Below are 23,849 nucleotides of genomic sequence, written 5' to 3' on the forward strand. Positions count from 1 at the left end.
AAATAAGATGTTAAATTCTGACAAGAAAGGCAATTCATGTAGTTGATCAAAAGAATAAGCATGATAATTTAAAAATGTACTGATAATCAACTGTTATTTGTGATTGCTATTCAAGTCTAGTAAGAATATATCCCTCCAAACCATGTGCTAGGAAGTAAAATTTTAGGTTTCGTTTCTGCCTGTGAGCCATAGCCTTCTGCTGGTGAGCTCCCAGCTGGGTCTGGAGCAGTGTGGTGGGGGTGTCCAGGAGATGAGGTCTGATACAACCCAAGCACCACTGTGCTCTCTGCATGACTGAGAACCAGGGAGTCATCTGGGCTGTGGAGTTTGTGTTTGTAGTTGCACAGCTGCCCACACAAACAGCCCAGTCAGCAGATAGCATGTACAGTAAAGTGAATTTGGTAGATGACAGTGGTGCTGGAAGGTGCTGAATTATCCCATGACATATGCTGTGATTTGTGTGCAGTTACAGCTCGTCACCCAGTGCCCATGTGTGGAGCAGATGCCCTGAGCTGTGTGTTAGTCCTAGCTGCCAGTGTTGGTTTGATTTCTAAATTTTTCTTTAATATTCCACCACAGGTCTTTGTTTTGCCAAGCTGTTCCATGCCCCTGGGCACATTTCCCTTTGTGCTTCTGTTCTCTAGGCTTCCACATTTGACATCTGGCATGTAGCACAAGTCAGGAAGGAAGCAGAACAAGATTGCCTAACCTCACTTTTAACATACTTTCCATGAAATAAAGGAGTTTCTCACTCGTTATTTGGAAGAAACACCACCTTATTCTTTAGTGCTGGCAATTGCTGCCACGTCCATGTGCCAGCATTGCACTGGGAAATGTCATAGATTTGAAGTATGATATATTAGGTTATCTAGAGTAAGTATGAAGTAAGAGGGAACAAGTAGAAAGCCATTTAAGGTCACCATACACTGTTTTCATTTGTGGTGTGGTTGGATTGTCTGTCTCATGGTGCTACAGCATTGACCTTCCATGCATATTCCAAGTCTCTTGTTCCTTCTGTATCCTTTAAGGGCTGATAAATCAATCTATTCAGACAAACAAAGGGGTCATTAATGTAGTGTTTTCCTGTAATGTGGCAATGACTTGCCAAAGCTCTCACAGATATTTTGGTGCTTATCAGTTTTGTTTATGTGCCATAGCAACAGGCCATGGGGAGCACTGGGATACTGCAGAACCACTGGTTTGCTCATTTATGTTGTCCTCTGTGTGTCTGTAGCACCAGAAGTTTATAAAATGTGGTTTTGTATTATGAGAAACGGAGAATGTTTGTTTTGAAGCACATGTAAGCAGTCTACATAGCTACAATTTTATTCCCTTCTTGCTTTCACATTGTGTGTGATACCAGCGTGGTGTTACTGCCCAGCAGCCTTGGCTTTGCCAGGATCTAGAGAACACCTGCAGTGGTTCTCTGGATTGCTGTACCTGTGAGTTTGGGAAGCTCAGGTGGGAGGATGAGACCTTGTTGCCTTTGGTAACACACACTGGCGCTGCACAGATACTTGCTGGCTACAAGGAATGTGTCTTCTCAGGTGGTAAATACAACACAAGCAGCTGAGTGAATGACAGCAAATACACTGGCTTTGGGTCTTGTGTGACAATGCTGACTTGCTAAAGGTTTATTTTTTGGTATGCAAGTGGGACATTCTGCAAAATCTTAGGAGAAAATACAGTCCATAAAGTGACATCCAGTTTGATTCATCAGAGGGTCTGTCTTTACCTTTTAATGATTGTGAAACTCTCCTGTGTCTGCAGTCAAGAAACCAAGCTAGTGTAGCTCTTGGTTCCCTGAGGGGTTCAATGGGTGCCCTTTTCTCCTGCAGGGAATCATCCAGCATGAGCTGGGACATTGCCCAGGTGTCTGTGTCCGACGAGGGCTTCTATGAGTGCGTGGCCAGCAGCACTGCGGGGACAGGACGCGCGCAGACGTTCCTCGATGTGTCAGGTGCGTCCCAGCCGCCCTCTGGGGGGATTACTGGGGCTACAACACAAGAAAAGCACATGGGGCTGGTAAAATACATTCCCAATTTTAACTGTGTTTTTAATTACTGTGTTTTTTCCTCCCTCATGTCCACAGGTGAGCTAAGATTTATTCAACAAACCTGTTTTAAATATCAAAGTTGGTTTGGTTTTAGTTCCTGCTATCAGTTGGACTAGCATAATAGATCTGACGTTAGAATCCAAACCTTAAATCTCAGATTCCAACTGTTCTCATTTTGATTTCACTTTGTAGCAATTATATGTTGGCTTGATATGTGTTATCTGATAGACAAGGAAGTAAGAAAGTTCTGTTTAAATTTCTTCTTTTTTACAATACGAAATTCAGTAAATTATTGGAAATCTCATCTATTACCTTGAATTTCTTAAAAGTGGTAATAAAGATGAAGAAGTAAAATGAATGAGGTAAAAAACAGGGCTTATCAAAAAGATAATTTTGAATAAACAGTAAGCTTATTTCTGTCTGTGGGTGGATGGATGACACTCCTGCCCATACTATACCAAATTTTGTTACTTAATTTTTCACAGTTGCAGTGCAGACAGAGTGAGAGGGAAAAATAATTTCTGGTTTGTAGCAAAGATCCATTCTATACAGCCTTGTGTTGTTGTTGATCAGATATGAGTCTCGGAGCAAGTGAAAACTGTTGCTGGTGAGCTGGAAAAACACTGGAGCAGTTAATCTGTGACAGGGAGGAATGGGAGAACTCAGAAGAACATTTTCAACTCAGGGTTTCATTTAATGGCTTGAAATTAAATTTGTCTTGCCTCTTATCTCTTGCAGTAGCTGCTCCAGGTGGATTATGAGTCACAGAATCACAAAACAATTCAGGCTGGAGGCACCTTTGGAAGTCATCTAGTCCAATTCATAGCTGAGAGAGAATTAGCTTCCAGGCTTGATTATGTTTTTCAGGAACTTGTCCAATCAGTCTTTGAATGTCCCCAAGGGTAGAGATTTCACAAGTTCATGGGCAGGCTTCAGTGCTTAAGTACCCCCACTAGGAAAATATTTTGTATGTCTGGTCAGAATTTCCCCTGCTGCATGTTGCGAACAAAGACTCTTGTCTTTCTTTTCTCTCTCCTCTGCCCTGAGAACACTCTAATTGTGTATTCCCTAAAATAACCTTCTCTGTAGCTCGGGTGGCTCCATAACCCTTCACCTTCCCTTTTCCAGGTAAAGATATTCCTTTCATTGTACTATGAGCAGATTCTAAGAAAACAGTGTGATAACATTGATTTTATGCAAGGCAAAGTTTGTAGAGAAAGTGTCCTCTTGGACCAAGGGATGAATTTGAGGAGAAGAACATCCTTTAATTCACATGAAGCAGTGAGTAGAAGGGAACAGTAACATCTGTGCTAACCCAAGTTCTGGTTCTAGAGCACTGGTTTATATTTTAGCCACAAAAATCCTTCAAGCAGAAAGGATATTTTCAGATGCTTGTCTCAAACCATGGCTTGGAGGACAAGCAATTGTGGGCATAAAGATTATCAGTCTGGAAATTGCAACTGTTCTCCTCATCAAAGAGAAACGTGAATGAGAATACTGACCTTTTTCTTGTGATGTTGGTAGCACTTGAAAGCCAAAAGTAATAAGGGGAAAATCCCATATCCCCTTGTTTACAAAGCACAAGAGATGGCCTGGAATTGAGTCACTGTGTAAACATGACAATTTGTTCTGTTCGGAGCCCTGCAGAGGATTAATGGGAGGGAGATGCTTTGAAATCCTTGTGTACAAATATTTGCAAGAAAATTACTTGAAATTTCTTCTTGAAGCAAAGTAAACAATCTTTTCAAGTGGTCTTGGTTTACCCAGCTGACAGACAGTATAGCACAGATAATCCATTCTGGCAACTGCTGTGTGAAAGGTACTGGAGCTGTGCCAACGTTTTCTCATTTCGCAGAAAGCGAGCACTTGTGTTTGACTCTTACTCCTATTAAATCTTTAAAATGTCAAACGGCTCGTTAGCTTGTGCAGCACCCTAATGAAGGGCCAGTAAAGTGCTGGGGGATGGCTGAGTGTGAGCACTGCTGTGGGCAGAGGCTGGGTAGCCCAAAACTTGTGTTGTCCCACTAGACTGACAGTCAAAAGATGGGGATTCCAGTCCGGTACTGGCCTCATCTCTCTCTTCTGAGTTTAGGTAATATATCTGATGATAAGCCTGTGGAAAGCAGTAGAGGGCTTATTGTTTCTCACAAACACCCCAAACCTAAAAGTACAGGGAAGAAATTCTCTTAAGTAAGCAAGTGTAGCTTTCCCTGACTCCTCTGCATGCGTTAAAATCTATGGATTTGGCAATGGGGGCGATTGCTGTCAGGACTGTGTTTGCAGGGAGGCAGAGCTGCACACCCAGTGCACAGTGCTGTGCAGGGATCCAGCACTGAGCTTGTGAACCTCATCTGAGACCCCCCAGGAGACCTTTAGGAGGAGGATTTATGGCTGGTTCTGGGCTTAGGAGTAACTTTAACCATTAATAAATACTGATTTTTCTTATTTTTTTATTTTTATTCTGTTATCCTTGCCTTTTTTAGGGTAGTTGTGTTTTAGTGTGTACTGATAAAGATTTGATCTTGCTTTTACAGCTGTCTCATTTCTGCACAAGCATCCCTCTCAAAGCATTATTTATTGCAGAGTTCTCTGCTCAGGAACCAGTCTGGGGAAAACCAAATGGAATATATTGATATTTTAATGGGAATACATAAAGTCATAAATAATTCATTTTCTTTTTTAAAGTGTTACCCCCTTGATCAGTAATATCTCAGGGAGGAGCAGAATGACTGCTGCTATTTTAGCCATCTCTGGTTTCAAAGTTCAATTTCAGTAGAAAATCACTGCATCTGCTTTTTTTCTAGTAGCATGTGGAATTGTACAGATGGGTCAGGTAGAAAGCAGATAACAAATACTGGGAGTTACAACATAAAATATGTACAGGAAAAGATAATGAAATTCCCAGAGATTTGAGTGGAGTGAGAGTTGAAGGATGTTGTACATAGCTGCAGGAATCCCTCCTGCCTGGCTGCCAGGGCTTATCCCATGTACCCAGGGACAGCTGGTGTGCAGCAGCACAGCACTGCCTGCGGTCACTGTGGGCTCCAAGAGCTGGGGCTGGGACCCCAGGCCCCCCAGGAGCTGGTGCCACTGACATGGGGTTCCTAAACCCCTGGTCTGACTCCAGCAGCTGGCACCCAGTCTACTCACACCGGCCCCCCAGTAGCTGGCACTTGATATTTGCAGGGATACAGAGAAGGGACAGGGAGTGAGGTTACCCTGGGAGACTTAAAGAAGGGATTTACTAGAGAGAGAGGACGAGCTGTGCTGGTCAGGCCAGGGCTGGGGCACACAGGGCACTGGCTGGTAGCGCTTTGCAGGGGACAGGACCCTTTTATGCCCCTTCCTGCCTATTCTTCCCTTTCCTCCTCTCTGATTCACTTCCCTGCATAGTCCTTCCTGAATTTTCTAGCTGTCCCTCACCATAGCAGGGACCTCAGATGTGTGTCCTTAACCAGCTGCACAGCCTGGGCTGGCCCCTCTGTCCAATGATGCTGGTAACTTCTGGTGCCCTTCAGTCAGCATGAGGAGGAGCTGGCATTGTGTCTGCTGTCTGTCTGTCAGGGCTGTCTGTATCCTGTGTTTGGTACCTTCCCTTTTCTTACCCTACTTCATGAGGTCCTTAATCAAATAAGAGTATGGATGCTTTCTCCTTCCACATTTTTGTATAGAATCCATCATGAAAAGAGCTCAAGTTAATGGCGTTAACTTGGTTCCATTGTTGCTGCTGGAAGAATTTCCTACTAACGTATTTTTTTCCATATACAACCTGTAAAAATCTGCTGCATAGCTCAGATGCCACCAGGTGGGGTCACACCCAGGGCAGAGATCAGACTCGGAGGCCTATAGTGGTCCTGTCTCCCTCCCTCCTGTTGCTGTCACACTGATCCCTTGTTGGCTCTGCTCAGAAAACACCGAGCTGCCTCTTCTCATACAGGATGTGATTTTTCATCCTACACGATGTGGTAGTTTGGATCTAGACCAAGTGTGTCCTTGTGATGTGAGCTCCTGGCAGGTAGCTCAGCATCAGAGAATGAGGCTGATGCCCTGGCAGATGAAACCACATATTAAACCGGAATTATTAAATAACTCAATTCATTAAATTATTTAACACCTAACGTATTAGATAAATATTTTAATATTTAAATATTACAATTTTTTTTGTTCTGTAGTGTGCCTGGAGCTGTTTATCAGGAACGTACAAATGCCAAAAGGTCGCTGAAGCGTGTCTCTGACTGTGTTGCTCTCCGTTCCCGCAGAGCCCCCGCCCGTGCTGCAGGTGCCCGCGAACGTGACGGTGGTGCCCGGGGCCGCGGCGGTGCTGAGCTGCCTGGTGCTGAGCGCGGGCCGCTACAACCTGACCTGGCAGCGGCACGGGCGCGACGCGCGCCTGCAGGACCCGCTGCGCCTCCGCGTCCTGGCCAACCTGTCCCTGGAGCTGAGGCCAGCCCGGCTGTCGGACGCGGGCAGCTACAGCTGCACTGCTGCCAACGAGGGCGGCTCTGCCACGGCTTCTGTCTTCCTCACCCTGCAAGGTAACGACGGGATACCGCGTGCAGGGCTCCCGTGGGACCAGGCTGCCCACTGCCTTGGAAAGGCCATCCCTGGAAATGTCCAAGGCTGGGTGGATCTCAGAGCGACCTGGGGTGGTGGAACATGTCCCAGCCCACGGCAGGGGTTGGAACAAGAGGGGCTTTAATATCCCTTCCAACCCAAACCATTGTGTGATTTCATGAAAAATCAGTCAGAACTAAAAAAGGCAGCTTGAACAAGACCAAACAAATCTAGGTCTGGGCTTTTGCTGTATACCAGGAACAAATATAAAAGGAAAAAAAAATCATGAATGCAATATTTGGTATTGGAGCAAATATTTTTACAATTTTGAAGCACTGCAGGATTTTTTTTTTCTATTTGCCTTGATTGTGTGGAGGCTTGAACCTTGGTTCTTTGGTGCCTGTCTATGGGTGAGGAGAGCCAGAAGTCAAAATCTTACTGAAAGAAAATTATTGTCACTTGTAGGTGATTCCAGCAGATTTCTACTTGCGATGGTGCTGCGCCATGTTCTGTACTGAGAGGGGTACTGTCATTAATTAACTTTTCTGGTTTAATTCTAGTAATTTGTTAGCTAATGGAAAACTTAGAATTATGGAAAAAATAAATTTTGAATAGAATAGCTTGACCTCTAAGGTGCTCCAAAACAGAGGTCGAAATTGGAGTTGTAAAAGTTATTAAAAGGATGTAATTTTTCCTATATTGGTTACCAAGGTAGAGTAAGTAGATGTGGAACCACTTGTGTAGGGCCTAGTACAAAACACAGCAGAATGAAGTGTGGTTTTTCAATAGCTGTTTGAATTACCCTTCGATTGCTACAGCACAGTTATAACTTAATTTCTAACTAATTTAGATTTCTCTAACCTAAATTTTTAACAAAGCTGAAAGGAAAAAAGTAATGGAAAAACCTCAACCCCCATGCATTTGGAAAACCTAGTTTTGAATTGTACAGTATTTTTCCATCAAGACACTCATTCAAGCATGTCAAAAGCATCAAGAGAAGTGCCTCTCCCTTGTTCATCTCTTCCTGGATTTAGGTTTTTTCTTCCTAATGTCTGTAGCTCAGCTGGGAGCTTTAATACACTGACTAAATTGCTTCTGGTGTTCTTTTCTAGTAAATCTAACAGAGTTTTACTGCTGCCACAACAGAATATTCAGTTTCAAATCCCTTATATATGTGGAATAATCATATCAAATGGTTGGGAATTACATTTTGGCTGGTCCTGGTAGTGCTGACAGCTTTCAAACATGTTTGAGAGAACCCTCTTGGGCAGCTCAGACAGCCTTAGCTGAGAGTCAGAGTTGAGTTTTCTTAATTTTTTTGTATAGGATGCTTAGAGCAAAATAAATACATAGGAAACACTAAGCTGCAGCTGAATTCAGCTTTCTGCAGTAGTGCCTGCCTCTTGGTTGGAAAAAGTAATCTACTGCCAGCTTTCCCAATGGTTGCATGCAGGACCTAAATGGTATTTGAAGGGTTTGCAAATGCTGTTACTTGTGATCATTTTCATTTGCCTGGAAAAAATTATTTCCATCAGATTTCTGGGGATACTCAGTATGTGATTGTCATGTACAGCTTGTAGTACTTGTTAGGGCCTGGAGTAGTTTTCAAAAAACAGTTTTTATTTGGCAGTAAATAGTATAAGGTGGCCAGATGTAAGAGCTGCAGCTTTATGGGCTTGTCATTATTAACATGCCAAAGAGGGAAATTTGAAATCTTGTTAGTTGATGGAGATGGGTCCGTGTTTTGTGTAGTTGTAAGTAATTCAGAGCGTCAAATTAAATTCATCCTGAAGCCCTTTATTATTGTTGGACCAGCTCCATGTAGATCTCGGAATTTCAGATCATAAGAGAATAAACATTGCTTTCATCCCCATTTTCTCTCTGGGGTTGAGTAAAGGCAGAGAACAAATGCTGGTCGCTCTAAAAATAACCCAGCATCTACTTTTTCTGATGAAGGGGGTTGTAGTAAACCCTTGTTTTGAAAGTGCTTGATGCTGCTGTTTCTGAAAGGGGACATTGACGTGACTCCTGTGCCAGTATCTGTGCAAGCACAGCCTGGAGTCGTCGTGGGGCTGAGTTTGTGCCCCAGTTGTGTGCTCTGAGGTCATGAGAACACACTCTCCCCATCCCCTGCTCCCCACAACCAGGACACAGGTGGGGCACAGCCCTGTGTGAAACCTGGGCCTCTCTGTAGGCTGGGGGTGCTGCCCAGAGCACTCTGGAAGGTCCTGGAATGCGGTTTGATAAATCCGGAGGAGTCTTGATGCCCATTGAGTGCTAGGATTAAAAAGTATGTGCTCAAATTTGGAGTTGTGCAAGAGGGGCTACGTAGTGTGAGTTGCTCAAGTCCTCCCATCAGATTGGTCTTGCATGGAAACATAAATTCATTTATGAGGGGGCTCCTTACTCTTTCAGGTGCCTAGAGGACTATGTTGCAGCTGTGTGAGGCTGGAGATTGGCCAGGAGTGTGAAACGTTGGTGATCCTATGTGTTTTTCAATATGTTTCTCGCTGATGACTGAACATTTAAACCTTTTCTTTCTGGTTTTGTTACAGCCTGGTAGGTGAAATATGAGTTTGCTATTTGCATATTTTTCAGGCTCAATTAATATAGCATGTGGTGGAAACTTGATGTTTTGTTTGTGGTGTTTTTCATAAATATATCTCAGTAATATTGATTTTGAGGAGAAAATGTAGGAATTTGGGTGCTTTTTTTAAAAATCAAAACAGTGTGCATGGTGAAGAGATTGATTTGTCGTGGCTTTTTTGTTTCCTTCCCCTTGAAGAATTTCAACTACACCATTAATCCCCAGAAATCTGGGTGATGCTAAATGTGATTTTATGGTTCTTCTATGCTTGGTTCTTCACATGTTCTGGTGTAAGAGCAGAAAAGGAAGGGATTATCTTGATTCTTGCAACTTTCTTTTCCCTTTACAGCACAGCTGTGTAATGGGGAGAGACTTTGGCTTGTGTTTAGGTTGGTATTGGTATAGATGTTTTGGGTTAGCAATCTGGGCATGTGATGAATTCCAGCACTGGGAATTGGAGCATTCAGGTGCATCTTTTTATGTAAATGTATAGATGGAATAAAATCATACATGTGGCAGTTAATGTTCTGTCCACACCATGGTGGGTTTCCTTCACCTTGTTATTTAAAAACATTCAAGTGTCTGTCTAGTATCACCATCAGTGAATGGCACTTAGAACACCTGCTTGCAGGGAGCACTGTTAAACAATGCAGTGTCCAGCCACACCTACAGGAACTAAGCAGATTTATTATGTGTTCCACCTGCCCACAAGAGAAATCAAGTGTCTCTTTGCCTTTGGGAATTGAAGAATTGTCAATGCTGAAGTAAGAGTTGTGCAAGTGCTGTTTGGCCAAGGGGTGACAGGATTGCTGTCCTGCTCTCTGAACAGCTGCCTTAGATATGCAGTGGGGGACAGTGGGTCCCTGTGGTGGACTGCTGGGGGCATTTCCCAGTGCCCAGAACTTGAATACAGCTGAAAATAAAAAAATAGCCCAGGAGACAGCATGTGTGACTTGGGTCAACAAAGCAACACTGATACTCAAGTACATCCCAGGCAGGAGCAGAAAGCAGGTCTGGATGATCACAGTGGGACTTGCAGAATGAATGTGCTAATATCTGGAAGAATTCCAGGGAAGAGACTGCCCAGATGGATAAAAGGAGAATTACCTTCTTGGCATAACTCCAAATTTTTTCTGCTCTATTTTTCTCTGAAAAATACAGAGTGTTGAGCAAATGACAAAGCTCCAAACATGAAGATTGGTACTACTTATTTTGTAGCAGTCAGTTTCATGTCTCAACTAACTTTATCCGTGTGTGTGGGTCTTCTTTTTGCCACTGTAAGACAAAACCATACATACTATAGAAAGTGTCTGTTGCCCAAGTGAGCTGCTTTGGTGTTCATTTTTTACTGAGGTAATGGGTCTAAGGATTATGGAATCACAGAATGGTTTGTGTTGGAGACACCTTAAAGCCAATCCAGTGCCACCCTCTGCTATGGGCAGGGACACTTTCCATTCTCCCAGGTTGCTCTAAGCCCTGTCCAGGCTGGCCTTGGACACTTCTGGGATGGGGAGTCCGCAACCACTGTGGGTTAAAAATGAATTAATTCTGTTGAGTTCACCAGTTGCTTTTCTAGTGGAAAACACCCCTGAAATCCATAACATCATTACAGTTGTTTACATTGCAGGTTCACTTCTCCTCCACTTGTATGTCTGCATAATATATTGTGACTTTCATTCGTATCTCTCAGGTTGTGTTCTGACAATTGACCCACCTGAAGGTTTGTGGGTTTTCGTGTCCAGTAGTCTGATTAAATGTCATAGAATCAAAGAATGGTGTGTGTTGGAAGGGGCCTTAAAGCTCATTTTGTTATGACCCCTGTCATGGGGTCAGAACACCTTTCACATTGCTCATTGTCTGGTGTTTGTCAAAATTGACTCTGTTACTGCTTTTTTAACCCCATCTCAGGAAGACCAATACCTGAATTCTGACCTAATGCCTCTTATAAAGGTGGCTTAGTCTGAGACTTTGACTGTACCAGTGGAAACAAGTGAGCTCTGACCTTCATTGACCTTCATGGTTACTTTCTCACCATGGAGCTATTTAAAAGTAGGAATGAAATAACCTGTGTTTTCTGACAAGATGTTTTTAACTGCTGTTTTTAATTTCTTTTGGTAGAACCTCCAAAGCTTGTCATTTCACCCAAGAACCAGACTTTTACAGAAGGTTCTGAAGTGTCCATCAGGTGTTCTGCCACGGGTTACCCAAAGCCAACGGTTGTGTGGACACTCAATGATATGTTTATCATTGGCTCCAGCAGGTGGGACTTGAAGTTGTCTCAATTTATTTTAATATCATATCTGAGAAAGAAGGTTTGAATAGTGCCAAAATATTCTACTACTTCAACGGGAGTCTGTGAGTTTTGGAAATACTACCTCAATCTTTACTTTGATAACTCTTTAATTGCAATTACCTCATCTCTAACAGAGAAACACTTCAGTTCCCTTCTCCAGAAAGGGAGTTCTCTTTTTTACAAGATTAATTTATGTACTTTTCACAAAATGTAGTGCTAGATATAATAGTACTAATAGTGTTTATCATGATGAAAAAAAACCCAGAAACACCTATTTATAAAACCATCTGCTCTTGCTGCTATGGCTGCTTGGAATGTGGATATAATCATTGTTCTTTCTAACAATTTTGCTTGGTCCCTTGTGTGTTCTCAGGTACAGAATGACCCCAGAAGGCACCTTAATCATAAGAAAGGCAATTCCCAGAGATGCAGGAATTTATGGTTGTTTAGCAAGTAACTCAGCTGGGACAGAGAAGCAGACATCCATCCTCACGTACATCGGTAAGTGAGAAAAACTATGTATTAAAATTTTAAAAATAAACTAATTCCTCATCAAAAAGGAGGAGCTGTTGACCCTGCAGAACATAATGGTAGAAATTTCAAAAACCTAAGATATGTTGAACAGCTCACAAATGTCCCTTTTGTTTTCTGTTCAAACCTGAGTAGCATTGTTAGGTAGTATTTAGAGCTTGATGCTCTCTCTCTAGAAAGAAATCTTTTTAGGTTAAAAAAATCCCTCTAAAATAGGGTCTTACTATGGGATAGACTGGGAAATCCAAGTGAATCCTTTAGAAAATAAATTGTTGTATCAAAATACTGTGTTAAAATATTGATAGCAGAGCATTAAACTGTTTTATGACCAACATCTGGCTGGAGGAGGAGTATGGTTTCATGCATGTACTTTCTGTATGGTGTAACTTTTCTGATTTTGTCCCTATATTTGTAGAAAGAAATCTTTTTAGGTTAAAAAACCCCCTTAAGTAGGGTCTTACTATGGGATAGACTGGAAAACCCGAGTTAATCCTTTAGAAAAGAAATTGTGGTTTTGTATCAAAATACTGTGTTCAAATATTAATAGCAGAGCATTAAACTGTTTTATGACCAACATCTGGCTGGAGGAGGAGTATGATTTCGTGCTTGTACTTTCTGCATGGTGAAATTTTTCTGATTTTTTCCTTATATTTCCTGTACATTCTGCATATGATTCAGGTGCTCTGGACCAGACTTTACTTTTCCTTGTTTCCCAGTATTTATCTTCCACTTTTAGGTCTCTTTGATTTTTAATGTAAACATTCTTCCATATAACAAGAGAAAATTATAGTCTTTCATGGTTTATATCTTAAAAATTACCTATACTTTGGGTGAAGAGCTCCTTTTTTTCTGTCTTGTTTCTTTTTAGAGGGCCCAACATTGACCGTAGTTCAGAGTGAAATTCTGGTTGGTCTTGGAGACACGACTGTTATGGAATGTAAAACAACTGGAATCCCACCCCCTCAAGTGAAGTGGTTTAAAGGTGTGCTCATTGCTTGGTGATTGAGTCATTTATTTAGGAGCAATATTTAGAACAATGATCTGGAACTGACTTCATTTCTCTCAAGAGCATTATGTTGTATTTAACCAGTGACTGACCTGTAAAATTGTCTAAATCTAGAAGAAATGGCATTGACCTCTAGGGCATAAATTCCTGCTTCTATTTAAATATGGTGAATTAACACACTGTAGCATAAGTAATAATAATAGTAAAACAAAGCTGAGCCTCCTGCCTGCTTACATAAGGTTTGTTCTTTCAGAGCATGTTTAGCTTCATGCTACAAAAATCTCAAAACAGTTTTCTGTAGCCTTTATTGTTTTGTTTTCATGTAGCTTCTAATTAGGAAAGGAAGAATACAGCCTGACACACTGTCCTAATGCTGGTCTCTGCCCAGAGATACTTGGGTTTGTCTTTGCCTTGTGGAACCAATACGTAAAAAAAGATGTATTTAATGTAGTAATGAACTTTTCCTCTTGGTTGAGTGGGAGTCAGAGTTCTCATCTGCTGAGTTCATACAGCTATGTTGTCAGCTAACTCAAACTTGGACACTGTTTTGTGGGGATAATTTTGATAAATAAAGATATATATTTGATATAAACAGTTATATTGCCTTTTTTCTCTCTGGACTTAGGTGACTTAGAGTTGAGGGCATCAGCATTTCTCGTTATTGATATTTACCGGGGCCTTCTGAAGATCCAGGAAACACAAGACCTGGATGCTGGTGACTACACATGCGTGGCCACCAACGAGGCAGGGAGAGCTGTTGGCAAGATAACTCTGGATGTCGGCTGTAAGTAGCTAAAACCTGCATGGGGCACACTCAGATTGCAGAGTTTCTGTACTGGTCAGGGAGTGGTGCCTTGGCTCCCTGAACCTTTCTAACAGATCTCTGTGTGTGCTGGGAACACCTTTTGGTGGTGTTGGTTAAGCAGTTTCCTTGTCCCATTTGGACTCCTGCTTGGAATGACTGAATGGTTTGGATTGGAAGGGACCTTAAAGCCCATCTGTTTTCAGCTCAGTCTTACTACTTTTGCAAAGTATAAAAGTTATGGGGAGGAAGAGAGGCACAGGAGGAGGAAGCTGTTAAAACCTCAACCTAACAATATTCTCTAATAGAGAATTAATTAAGAAACTTGAGTTACTATGTGAGGTTATTGTAATTTAGCCCTTCCTCTCCTCCTTTCCTAATTCTTTCCATCTGCCTGTGGCCTGACACATTGCATCCTGTTAAATGTTCCTGTCAGGCACATCTGCTTTCTGAACGCATGGCATGCTTGCAGAAGACAAAGAATTTAGTGATGCTGATACTTAAATTGTTTCTAGAGTTGGGAATGTTGGAAGAAAACCTGTGCACAGTGGGACATAAATTGAGGTCATCAGTGGTGTTAGGGAGTGGGATTGCTGTGTTACAGTGCTCACTTTCTGTGCGTGCTCTCTTCCCCAGCTCCGCCCGTTTTCACGCAGGAGCCGGGTGACGAATCCGCGGATCTGGGCTCCAACGTGACGCTGCCGTGCTACGTGCAGGGCTACCCTGAGCCCAGGGTCACGTGGAGGAGGCTGGATGGGGCTCCCCTCTTCTCCCGGCCCTTCGCGCTCAGCTCCAGCAGCCAGCTCAGGACAGGCGCACTGGCCATCCAGAGTAGGTAGACTCAACGTTAAAAGAACAGAATTCCATGAGGAGCTAAGATGTTTGCAAGGCATTTAGGTTACTGCATGACTCCATTAATTTAGCTATGTAAAAAGACTGGATTTTTACCTCAGATTGTGTTTGTGATGGTGACATTGTTGCTGTTGACATGCGGTTCATTTTGCTATGAGTTGTGTTTGGTCATTGGCTTTGTCTTCATGCAAATTATTATTAATCTTTGTTGAAGTACATGTTGGCTATGGTCTCTGATCCTGAGGAGCCATGAATTTTTGTTTTTGGTCGGTTTTCTTTTGTTTTGGTGCAGTTGTTTTTGGTTTTTGTTTTGTGGGGTTTTTTGGGTTTTTTTTGTTTTGGTTTTTTTTTTTTTATGTGGAGAATCGGTTCTAAACTCAGTGTTTTAGATCAATCCTGATTTGGGTAATAATCAAAAACTTTGCAAGTGACTTTGTGATTTTGATTATTTTACAGCACTTAAGTCGCTCTTATGCTAAGCAATATTATTCTGTTTTCTTAATTAGCTTTTAATTCCTTTCTGTATTTTCATTGCTTCTGTACTTGGTGACTGATGGAAAGGAGTGCTCTGTTTCAAACTGAGTGTTTGAAGGTGGGAGAGACAGGGACATGGTGTCCATGTGGAGAGGGAGGGGCAGTATTATTTCAGATGTTGGAGTCAGCTCTTTTCTCCCCCTGTAGATCTGTGGGTCACTGATGAAGGGACTTATGTGTGTGAAGCTGAGAACCAGTTTGGAAGGATTCAGTCCCGGCCAGCCACGGTCACAGTGACAGGACTGGGTAAGAGCAGTGCATGGCAGTGGGAGCTGTTGGTGTTTGGGCAGCAGACAGGATGCCTTTGGGTGTTATGTCCATACCTGCTGACCTATCTGTGTGGTGTATTTATATGTCATCCATACAAACTGAATTAGAAAACATTTACGTGGACCATTGTAATTTTTTTCAGTGGATTTTGCTTGTTAGAACATTCTTTTGACTGGTTACACTAACTGGAAATAATTCCACCTGCACTTTTAGCTAGGACCTTAAAGAAGTGATTTATCCTGTATATTTTTTCTTATTCCTAAGTAAATGTACTGAGGAATGAAAAATCAACGTAATGATGGATGCTGACGTTGGGGTTCCTGCCATTAACTTAATCTTAAAAATAACAACAACAAAAAAAAATAGGCAGAAATGAACGTGGTTGTGTCAGTATTGAGATAGGTGGGAAGGAATCTTGATGATCTGAGAAGATAATAAATGTCTGGCTTTGACCACAGAATCCCAGAATGTGGTTTGGGTTGGAAGGGACCTTACAGCCCATCCAGTGCCACCCCCTGCCATGGGCAGAGACACCTTCCATTAGCCCAGGTTCCTCCAAGCCCCATCCAGCCTGGCCTTGGACACTGCCAGGGATCCAGGGGCAGCCTCAGCTTCTCTGGGCACCCTGTGCCAGAGCCTGCCCACCCTCACAGGGAAGAATTCCTTCCAAATATCCCATCTAACCCTACTCTCTTGCAAATATCCATGCTGTTAGAGGCTTGGTTGTTATCTCAGTTTGACATCTGGCAATAAAAAGAAAAAATAATGCAATGGAATGTGTATGTTTGCATGAGGATAAGAACAGAGTCTCTCTGCCATCAAAGAAACTATTTGTTAGCTTCAAACTTACTGCAAGAGCCAGTACTGGTGGAGTTTGGTAGACATGTTTTTACCTGTTTAAAAGTATTATTTAATGCCCAGTACTTAATTTAATTTCTCAGCCACGTGTCCAGTCATGTTTGCTGTTGGATTTTCACAGAATGTGCAGATTTTCTGCTGGGCTGTCACTTCTCTTCTGATCTGTCACAATTTTATGCCCAGTGGAAATTACAACCTTTTGTTCCCCTCCAAACCCACTACTTCTGCTCTTCGGTATTTTGCCTAAGTAAGGAAAAATGATAAATCAACTTGGTGCCAGGGGAAACCCTTGTTTGGATCCAGTTTCAGCTGAACAGCATCTTCCATTTGCTCCCATTCCTTAGACTAAGGATTGCTGTTGGTGTACGTCCCCAGCTTCCCATCTCTCCTGTGCTACCCCCACCCCTACATTTGTTTCTCTTTTTTCATGTCTTCAATTTAATACTAATTTAATTTAATATTTTACATGAATATATAAGAATTCCTAGTAATTTCTTCTCGTTCTTCCTTTTTGTTCAAGTCACTCCTCTGATTGGAGCGAGCCCAGCCACAGCCAATGTCATTGAGGGCCAGCAGCTCACTTTGCCTTGTGTTTTGCTTGCTGGGAACCCCATCCCAGAGAGGAGGTGGATTAAAAACAATGTGGTGGTAAGACTACTTTGTTTCCTGTGAGATTTATTGGCAGAGGAAAGCTACAACTGCCATCTCAAGGCATGATAACAGCCTGGTTTAATTTACAAAAGTTAATGTGATCACTGCCCGTGCCAGGAAATTTCTGACCCTGATGTACAGATGAGGGAATATGAGATAGCAGGGGGGGATGTGAAGGTCTAGAAAAGAACTTGTAACCAAAGTATTTGTGAGTTATCCTTTTATCTTCTATTTTGCTTGCTTTCAAAGGAGTTTTATCCGTTTTTTTTAGCTCATGAACTTCAGCCTTGGACTCTGAATATGGGAATGCTAGTGGAATTTACCTACTAGAATGACAAAAGAGGGTTTTTAAAAATAAGGTTACCAGAAAATGTCTGTAGATTTAGGGTGTTCTAACACCTTGCCTTTTCCTGTTGCTGATGGGCTGAGGTAAATACCAGTATCCATGTTCCATATCCTCTTTTCCTGGTGGTACTCAGAGCATGAATGAGTGTTTTCTTTCCCTTTTGGGAGCATACCATTGCCAGTTTATACCTCCTCCAGACACAGCTAGGTGATCTTTATGGTCCCTTCCCACCCAAACCACTTAGAGATTCTAGAAATGTGCTGTAGACACCACACCTGGGTTGGTTGTGTGAATGAAACTTCTGTTCTTTAATACTAAAATACTAAAATTTCTGACTTTACCCTATGAAGCTGCTTTTTATCTTTGTTCCTAATTTCTCCCTAAAACCTTTCTGCACAACTGGAATCAAAATATTGTAGCAAGATGCCTAATGTATTGTCACAAAGCAGAACCTGGTACTACCTGATTGCTGTTCAGGTTTCCTGCTCAGTTTTGGTGTCTTTGAGAATCATTGGCTTTTCCTTAGGCTGTGCAAGGAGCACAAGCTGTACAGCTCTGTGAGAAATACTGGCAGGATCCTCCTTGTTGAGTTGCTAATTCCTCTCTCTAGTAGTGCTGGTTTCATGTCATTGTAAACTGCTGGGAAATGCTGTGCTCCAAGGAAAGTGTTGGAGTAAGTTATATTTTTAGAGCAGAATTCAGCTGCTTCTGAGTGTGACTGGAACAGATTTGCTTTCTAACAACTCTTTATGAGGGAGGGCTATGCTGCCAAGCTCAGGGTGTTTGATGTTGCTGTAGGATATATAACTCTTCAAGGGTTACTCCTTGGTGAAAGTTACAATTCTCTTTCACAATGGTTTGCTTCAGAGCCAATCTGTTTGATGGATATGGAAGTTAGAAGGTTTTGATAACTGTAAAGGAAAATAGTCTGCTTGTGGAAGAAGTAATTGCACTTATCAATTACTGGAATAACCAATAAAAATACAGTGAAGTAATTGAGCTAAATTTGGGTTTGCTTCATTAAAATCGGGAGTGGCAGCACAGGATATGCTGTGGGAGAGCAGAGTGTCTCTTGCAGTTCTTACTCTCTCTCACTCCAAGAGTAAATATGAGGTGCTACTGAAACTCTTAAGTAAAATTAGTTTTGTATTAAAAATGGAAAGTAGGAAAAGCTCTAGTAAAATTCTGCAGGGACACATAATTTTTAACCACGTGACATAGCCAAGCAGAGCCACCCTGCATCCCAGGGTGCACATTATCAGGGAGTGTTCCCCAGTGAAAGGTTCCATCTCTCCTTTGGCAGCTGGTTCCCAATCCCTACGTGAGCGTGCGCAGCGACGGCAGCCTGCACCTGGAGCGGGTTCGGCTGCAGGACGGGGGGGATTACACCTGCATGGCCAGCAGCGTGGCGGGCACCAGCAACAGCACCACCACTGTCCACGTCTTCGGTGAGCAACAGGCCTGCCCTGCCAGCCCGGGCGAGCAGGGGCAGCACTGACCACAGCAGCTCTCACTGCTTCACTGCACCCACAACTTCCCACATTTCCTCTGCTGTCGTGAGGCTGCTTTGTAAAGTAACACAGGGGAGATTGGGTCTGCTGCGCAGGGAGGAGATGAGTGATCAAGGCTGTTTTTCTAGTAAAATCAAATATTTTGTGTTCACAAAAGATCCTCATTCAAAGGCTGGGCTGTGCAGTCTTTATCTGGTTTAATTAACAAACACGTGCAAGTGGGAGTTTACTGGAAAACCATGAGGTGTGCTGTCTGAATGTGTCATAACTGGTGTAAGGAAGCACAGCTCATGGGAGAATTAGAATGAAAGAAAATGAATTATGAGTTTGTTAAAAGTCATAATTTGTTTGTTGTTTTTGGTCTCATCCCCATTCTCCTCCCCCTTATTTTTCCTCTTTAATTAAAACATACCAAAAACTGCACTGACAGCAAGACAAAGCGTTAGCATTTTGGTAACCCATCTGTATTTCAGCTGAGCATATTTGTGTTAACTCTGTGAGGCGACAATCACTTCATGGTTTCTCACATGTTAAATTTTCTCACATGTTAAATTAATCATGGGAGTTTTATTTTGAGCTTCACTGAAGATGCTGAAACCTCCTTTTATATAAAGAATGACTATAAATTTTTAGTGCAGGCAAGTACTCATAAGATCTTCCATGTCAACACTAGTTTTTTGAATATTTCAGAGCTTGAGAACAAAAAGGAATATCTTGGTATATGTTTAGAAATACCTAGGTTTTGGTATTGTACCCTTAAATATTACCTTATTTTTCTCTTAATTCAAAGGCAGCTCAACTAAAATGAGGGAATTCAGGTTTTTGTTGTCTTCCTGTTACTGATTTTGAGAAGCAAAGCCTAAAATGTTATCAGAGGATAATGCGACAAAGCCTTTCTGAAATCATTTCAGTCAGTGAAATACCTGCAGTTAGTTTAAAACTGTGTGTACATAATGCAGTGATGAACCTATGGCTGGTAGGCTCTGTAGTGAACAGGGATTTATTCTGTCCTGAAAAGCTGGAAAGTGGCTCCTTGTCTATGTTAGGGTTGGAGAAGAGGCCAAGAGGTCCCAAACTCTGCTTGCCTGTAGGAAGTAGTAATTGACTATAAGGATTTTGTTTAGTAGTTGTGCCATGTTGAAATGTGTTCTGCATGTCTTTAATATTTGCATGTGTTTGTAGTTGTGCCTGTCATTCAGCACGGACAGCAGATATTCAGCACCATCGAAGGAATCCCAGTGACACTGCCCTGCAAAGCAAGTGGAGTTCCCAAGCCATCCATTGTCTGGTCCAAGGTAGCCCCTCACCTTTGAGCTGTTCATGCTGAAAAATGGGCTGAACACGTAAATTAGTTGTCATAAAAACAACTATATTCGAAGAATGTGGCCGAAAACTGCACTTGTGGGGGACCTGGAAATCTCTGTTTGTTCAGAGCTGCTTTTGTTTCTTAGAGCAGAACTTTTGGCCGTGGTCCTGCCACAGCTCAGTGTTCCATTCTTTGGCAGGGCTTAGGTTATCGCTGTATCTTTATGGGTTTTACACTTTAGAAATTGTTCCTGTTCCTGTTGTGAGTTGATAATTTGAGTTTAGGCAGCCTGCCACAGACTGGGAGTTCATTTTTCTTGTGGAGCTCTGCCTTTTTTCTCTGAGGAAAAGTGTATTTAATAATGGCATTGTGGCGTTAACCCATAACTTTTAGTCCTGGCCTTGACAAGATGTGCACTGAGGAGGACCTCAACCTTTGAGGGAATTTGTCTTAAAGCCAGTTTTAGGGTTTCTTCCTCCTAGAACAGGATAATTTCTGGTAGTAACAGTTATTTGGGGTATATTACAGCTCACATGATAGGGTGTGAAGGCACTTCTGTGTCTCAGAAGTTGTGCAGATGTAACTGATTGGGACCTTGGGAACAGCTTTGTTTCAAAGAAGGAACAGAACATGGTTAACTGTTAAAAAAAACCTGTGGGTTTGGTAGGGAGGAGAACATGGGAGGATTTATTTTTCTTTTTTTATCACTTATTCAACTACAGACAAGGAGGAGGCAGCTGACCAAGAACAAGCTTGTGTAATGTATACAAGATTCATTTTGACATCAGAAATCAATGTCAAAATTAACTCGGTTGAAATCTTTATTATTCTTACTATTATTTTAAAATTTTCTTTTAAGACTTTGGGTCTGTAAAATGCAGTAAGTTTTCTGCATAGGAATCCCTATGCTTCTGTTCTTGTTACTGCTTAGAAAGTGATTCTCAAGGACTATGAAAAGTTAATTAGTTTGTGTACATGGAATTTTAGGAACAAGTTTCTTAGCTAATATAAGATATTTTGTCCATCTCAGCCTCGAAAAAATAAAAGCAGCTTTTATTGAATTAAATAATTGTAATTTGCTTTACTTTGTAATATCCAGGACAAGTTTCTTAGCTGATATATTTTGTCCATCTCAGCCTTGAAAAAATCAGCTTTTATTGAATTAAATAATTGTAATTTGCTTTATTTTGAAAAACGCAAGCACTGTGGACTTTTATTATTTTTCTTTCCACAGAAAGGAGAGGTAATCCTTCCCAGCAACGTGAGGTTCTCGGCAGGGTCGGATGGAAGCCTGTTCGTGGTGTCCCCAGGGGGAGAAGAGAGTGGGGAGTACGTGTGCACTGCCACCAATGCTGCTGGCTATGCCACCAGGAAGGTGCAGCTGACTGTCTATGGTGGGTGTCACCTCAGCTCAGCTGCAGTGCCCCTGCCACCAGTGTATTGGGAGATAGACACACCCAGAACACATGGCATGGGAACTCTTCTCTAGTTAGTGCTTTTGGATCCCCAAACCAGGCAGTTTTATACATGGCTGATCCCAAAAGGGCTGTCCCTCAGCCATTATAATTCCCTTAAAGCCTCCTTATCCTTCTTACCTTGAGTTCACAGACCTTGGGCTGAGCATAATTTCAGCTTTATGGAAGTGGATAGGAAGCATCTGTACAGGAGTAGAATTTCCTGCTGAGAGAAGAATGAAGATCCTTTAATCCCACCAGTCCCAAGCCTTCCTGTCATCATCAGTCCAACGTTATTAAAATTTGGTTCAGGTGTAGGTGTGCTTTGCAAGGCTTTTATGGCTTGGAGTTACTGGGACTGTTGTGTAACAGTTCAGGGAATGGTTGTGAACTACATATGCAATACAGAGCTCAGCACACAGCCATTTGTTGTGTCCATCTTTTTGGATGGATAGTCCAGGCTTTCTGGTATTTGTGGTGTTCCATGTGGGCATCAGCCTGTGTCTGAACTACAGACACTGTACATCAGCATGGCAGTGATTTATCTCTATTGTAGACAGGTCATGTAATGTTTTATACCTGATAAAAAAAGAGATGTTGTATGGTGTTACATTTGTACAGATATGCATATTCACTGCAGCTTCTTAACATGTTCCATATTATAGTGAAACCTAGAGTGTCCAGGCCTGGAGACCAGCAAGGAAATGCACATGATAAACCCATAGAGGTCTCAGTAAATGCAGGGGAAGATGTCACACTTCCATGTGAAGTGAGGAGCTTGCCACCCCCCATAATTACCTGGGCCAAAGAAATGCAGCTCATATCTCCATTCTCTCCAAGGTAACAATGTTTGATGAAAAACTAACGAAAACTGAAATTGCCTCTAAACTTTAAGGATTTTGGAAGGGTGTGTGATTTCTGACTGCCACAGGATTGCTCAGAAGGTGTTACTGTGTTACTTTGTCTTACCTGACCTGTTGTACTGGGTCTTGAAACTCTTTCCCAAGCCTGCTGAGCCTGTGCATGGTTGCACAGCTCCCATTCCAGCATGTGCTTATATCCAGTCTCAGGGGGCCAGGAGCAAAGATCCTGGGTGTTTGTACTGTGGTGGTGCCCAGAGACCCACATCATCTGTGCATGTTATAATTGTTTAAAAACTGTGTTTCTTTTCTTATGTACTTCACATTTATGCTAAGGGGACCACTGTCTGTGATTTACATGAAGCCTAGGCTGCCAGTAGGATACAGATGATGATGATGATAAATGTTTGGGTGTGCTGACAAGGGCCTGTTGTGTGCTGTGTTTTGGATCCAAAAACTCACCAGAGACTGTTGAACATGTGAAAGCAGAGTTAAATACTTGTAAAATGTTGAGCTGACAGCCTTAGAGAATGAAGAGCTGTGGACTGTGTTGGACAGTGTTGGAGTTCTCCCTTATTATTTAATGTTGCATAGAACAAGAGGGGAGATGGGACTATTCCCTGGATGCTCCTTATTTGAGTGCCAGCTAATGTCACTGGCTGTGGGGCTGCCTTCTGCTCCCCAGGGTCCCTCAGAAGGGCCAGGCACCAGCTGTGTCCATAAAACAGGGAATGGCAAGGCTGGCCACATGCACACTGTGCTTGCTGGTGTCTCCCAGTGATCCCATGGATGGAATCCACCAGTGTCTGAGCTGAGGAGTTGTACTGGAGAGTCTCTTTCTCTTGTGGCCAAACCTGTACCTTGGAGGTGTTCCAGGGAGCCTGTGACAGCCTCAGCCCATCTTTTGCCATCATGTCTGCTGAAGGAGGGTTGTGTGCAGGGATTTGGCTTGTTGGCAGTAATCCATGAGGGATTTTCTGCTGTGACCTGTGAGCGTGTTGCATGCACTAACATATCCGCATTCTTCGTCTCTTAGATCTTTTGCCATTGTGTCTGCTGAAGGAGGGTCGTGTGCAGGGATTTGGCTTGTTGTCAGTAATCCATGAGGGATTTTCTGCTATGACCTGTGAGCGTGTTGCATGCACTAACTAAATCCGCATTCTTCGTCTCTTACTTGTCCTCGTTTTACCTCAGGAGACACTGATAAATTAGGGTACTTGCTCATGGCTGTTGTGGTGAGATCCAAGTTGTCCAGAGGAACAGAAGTCCAGCTCAGCCCATTCCATAAAATTGTTTACAGATGTCAGCAAAAATTACAGATTAGTCCAAACAGAACTGTTTGAGACCACCCAAAGACCTTGTTAGAAATGTGAACAGT

General features: G+C 42.4%; 1 protein-coding gene across 1 annotated transcript in view; it reads left to right on the forward strand.

Annotated features, from left to right (window-relative positions):
* The window catches only part of HMCN1 (hemicentin 1), a 165,713-nt gene that overhangs the window by 50,786 nt on the left and 91,078 nt on the right, over positions 1–23,849 (forward strand). Inside the window, exons 10-22 of the mRNA XM_039726386.1 lie at positions 1,839–1,960; positions 6,316–6,591; positions 11,316–11,457; positions 11,864–11,991; positions 12,890–13,003; positions 13,653–13,811; positions 14,466–14,660; positions 15,363–15,461; positions 16,864–16,991; positions 18,644–18,788; positions 20,034–20,146; positions 21,392–21,551; positions 22,277–22,451. Of these exons, the coding sequence (XP_039582320.1) occupies positions 1,839–1,960; positions 6,316–6,591; positions 11,316–11,457; positions 11,864–11,991; positions 12,890–13,003; positions 13,653–13,811; positions 14,466–14,660; positions 15,363–15,461; positions 16,864–16,991; positions 18,644–18,788; positions 20,034–20,146; positions 21,392–21,551; positions 22,277–22,451 (1,956 nt within the window). The remainder of the gene's footprint in view (positions 1–1,838; positions 1,961–6,315; positions 6,592–11,315; positions 11,458–11,863; positions 11,992–12,889; positions 13,004–13,652; positions 13,812–14,465; positions 14,661–15,362; positions 15,462–16,863; positions 16,992–18,643; positions 18,789–20,033; positions 20,147–21,391; positions 21,552–22,276; positions 22,452–23,849) is intronic.

The sequence above is a fragment of the Passer montanus genome, unplaced genomic scaffold, assembly GCF_014805655.1.
Source record: "Passer montanus isolate IOZ18808 unplaced genomic scaffold, ASM1480565v1 scaffold58, whole genome shotgun sequence".
NCBI classification, from domain to species: Eukaryota; Metazoa; Chordata; class Aves; order Passeriformes; family Passeridae; genus Passer; species Passer montanus.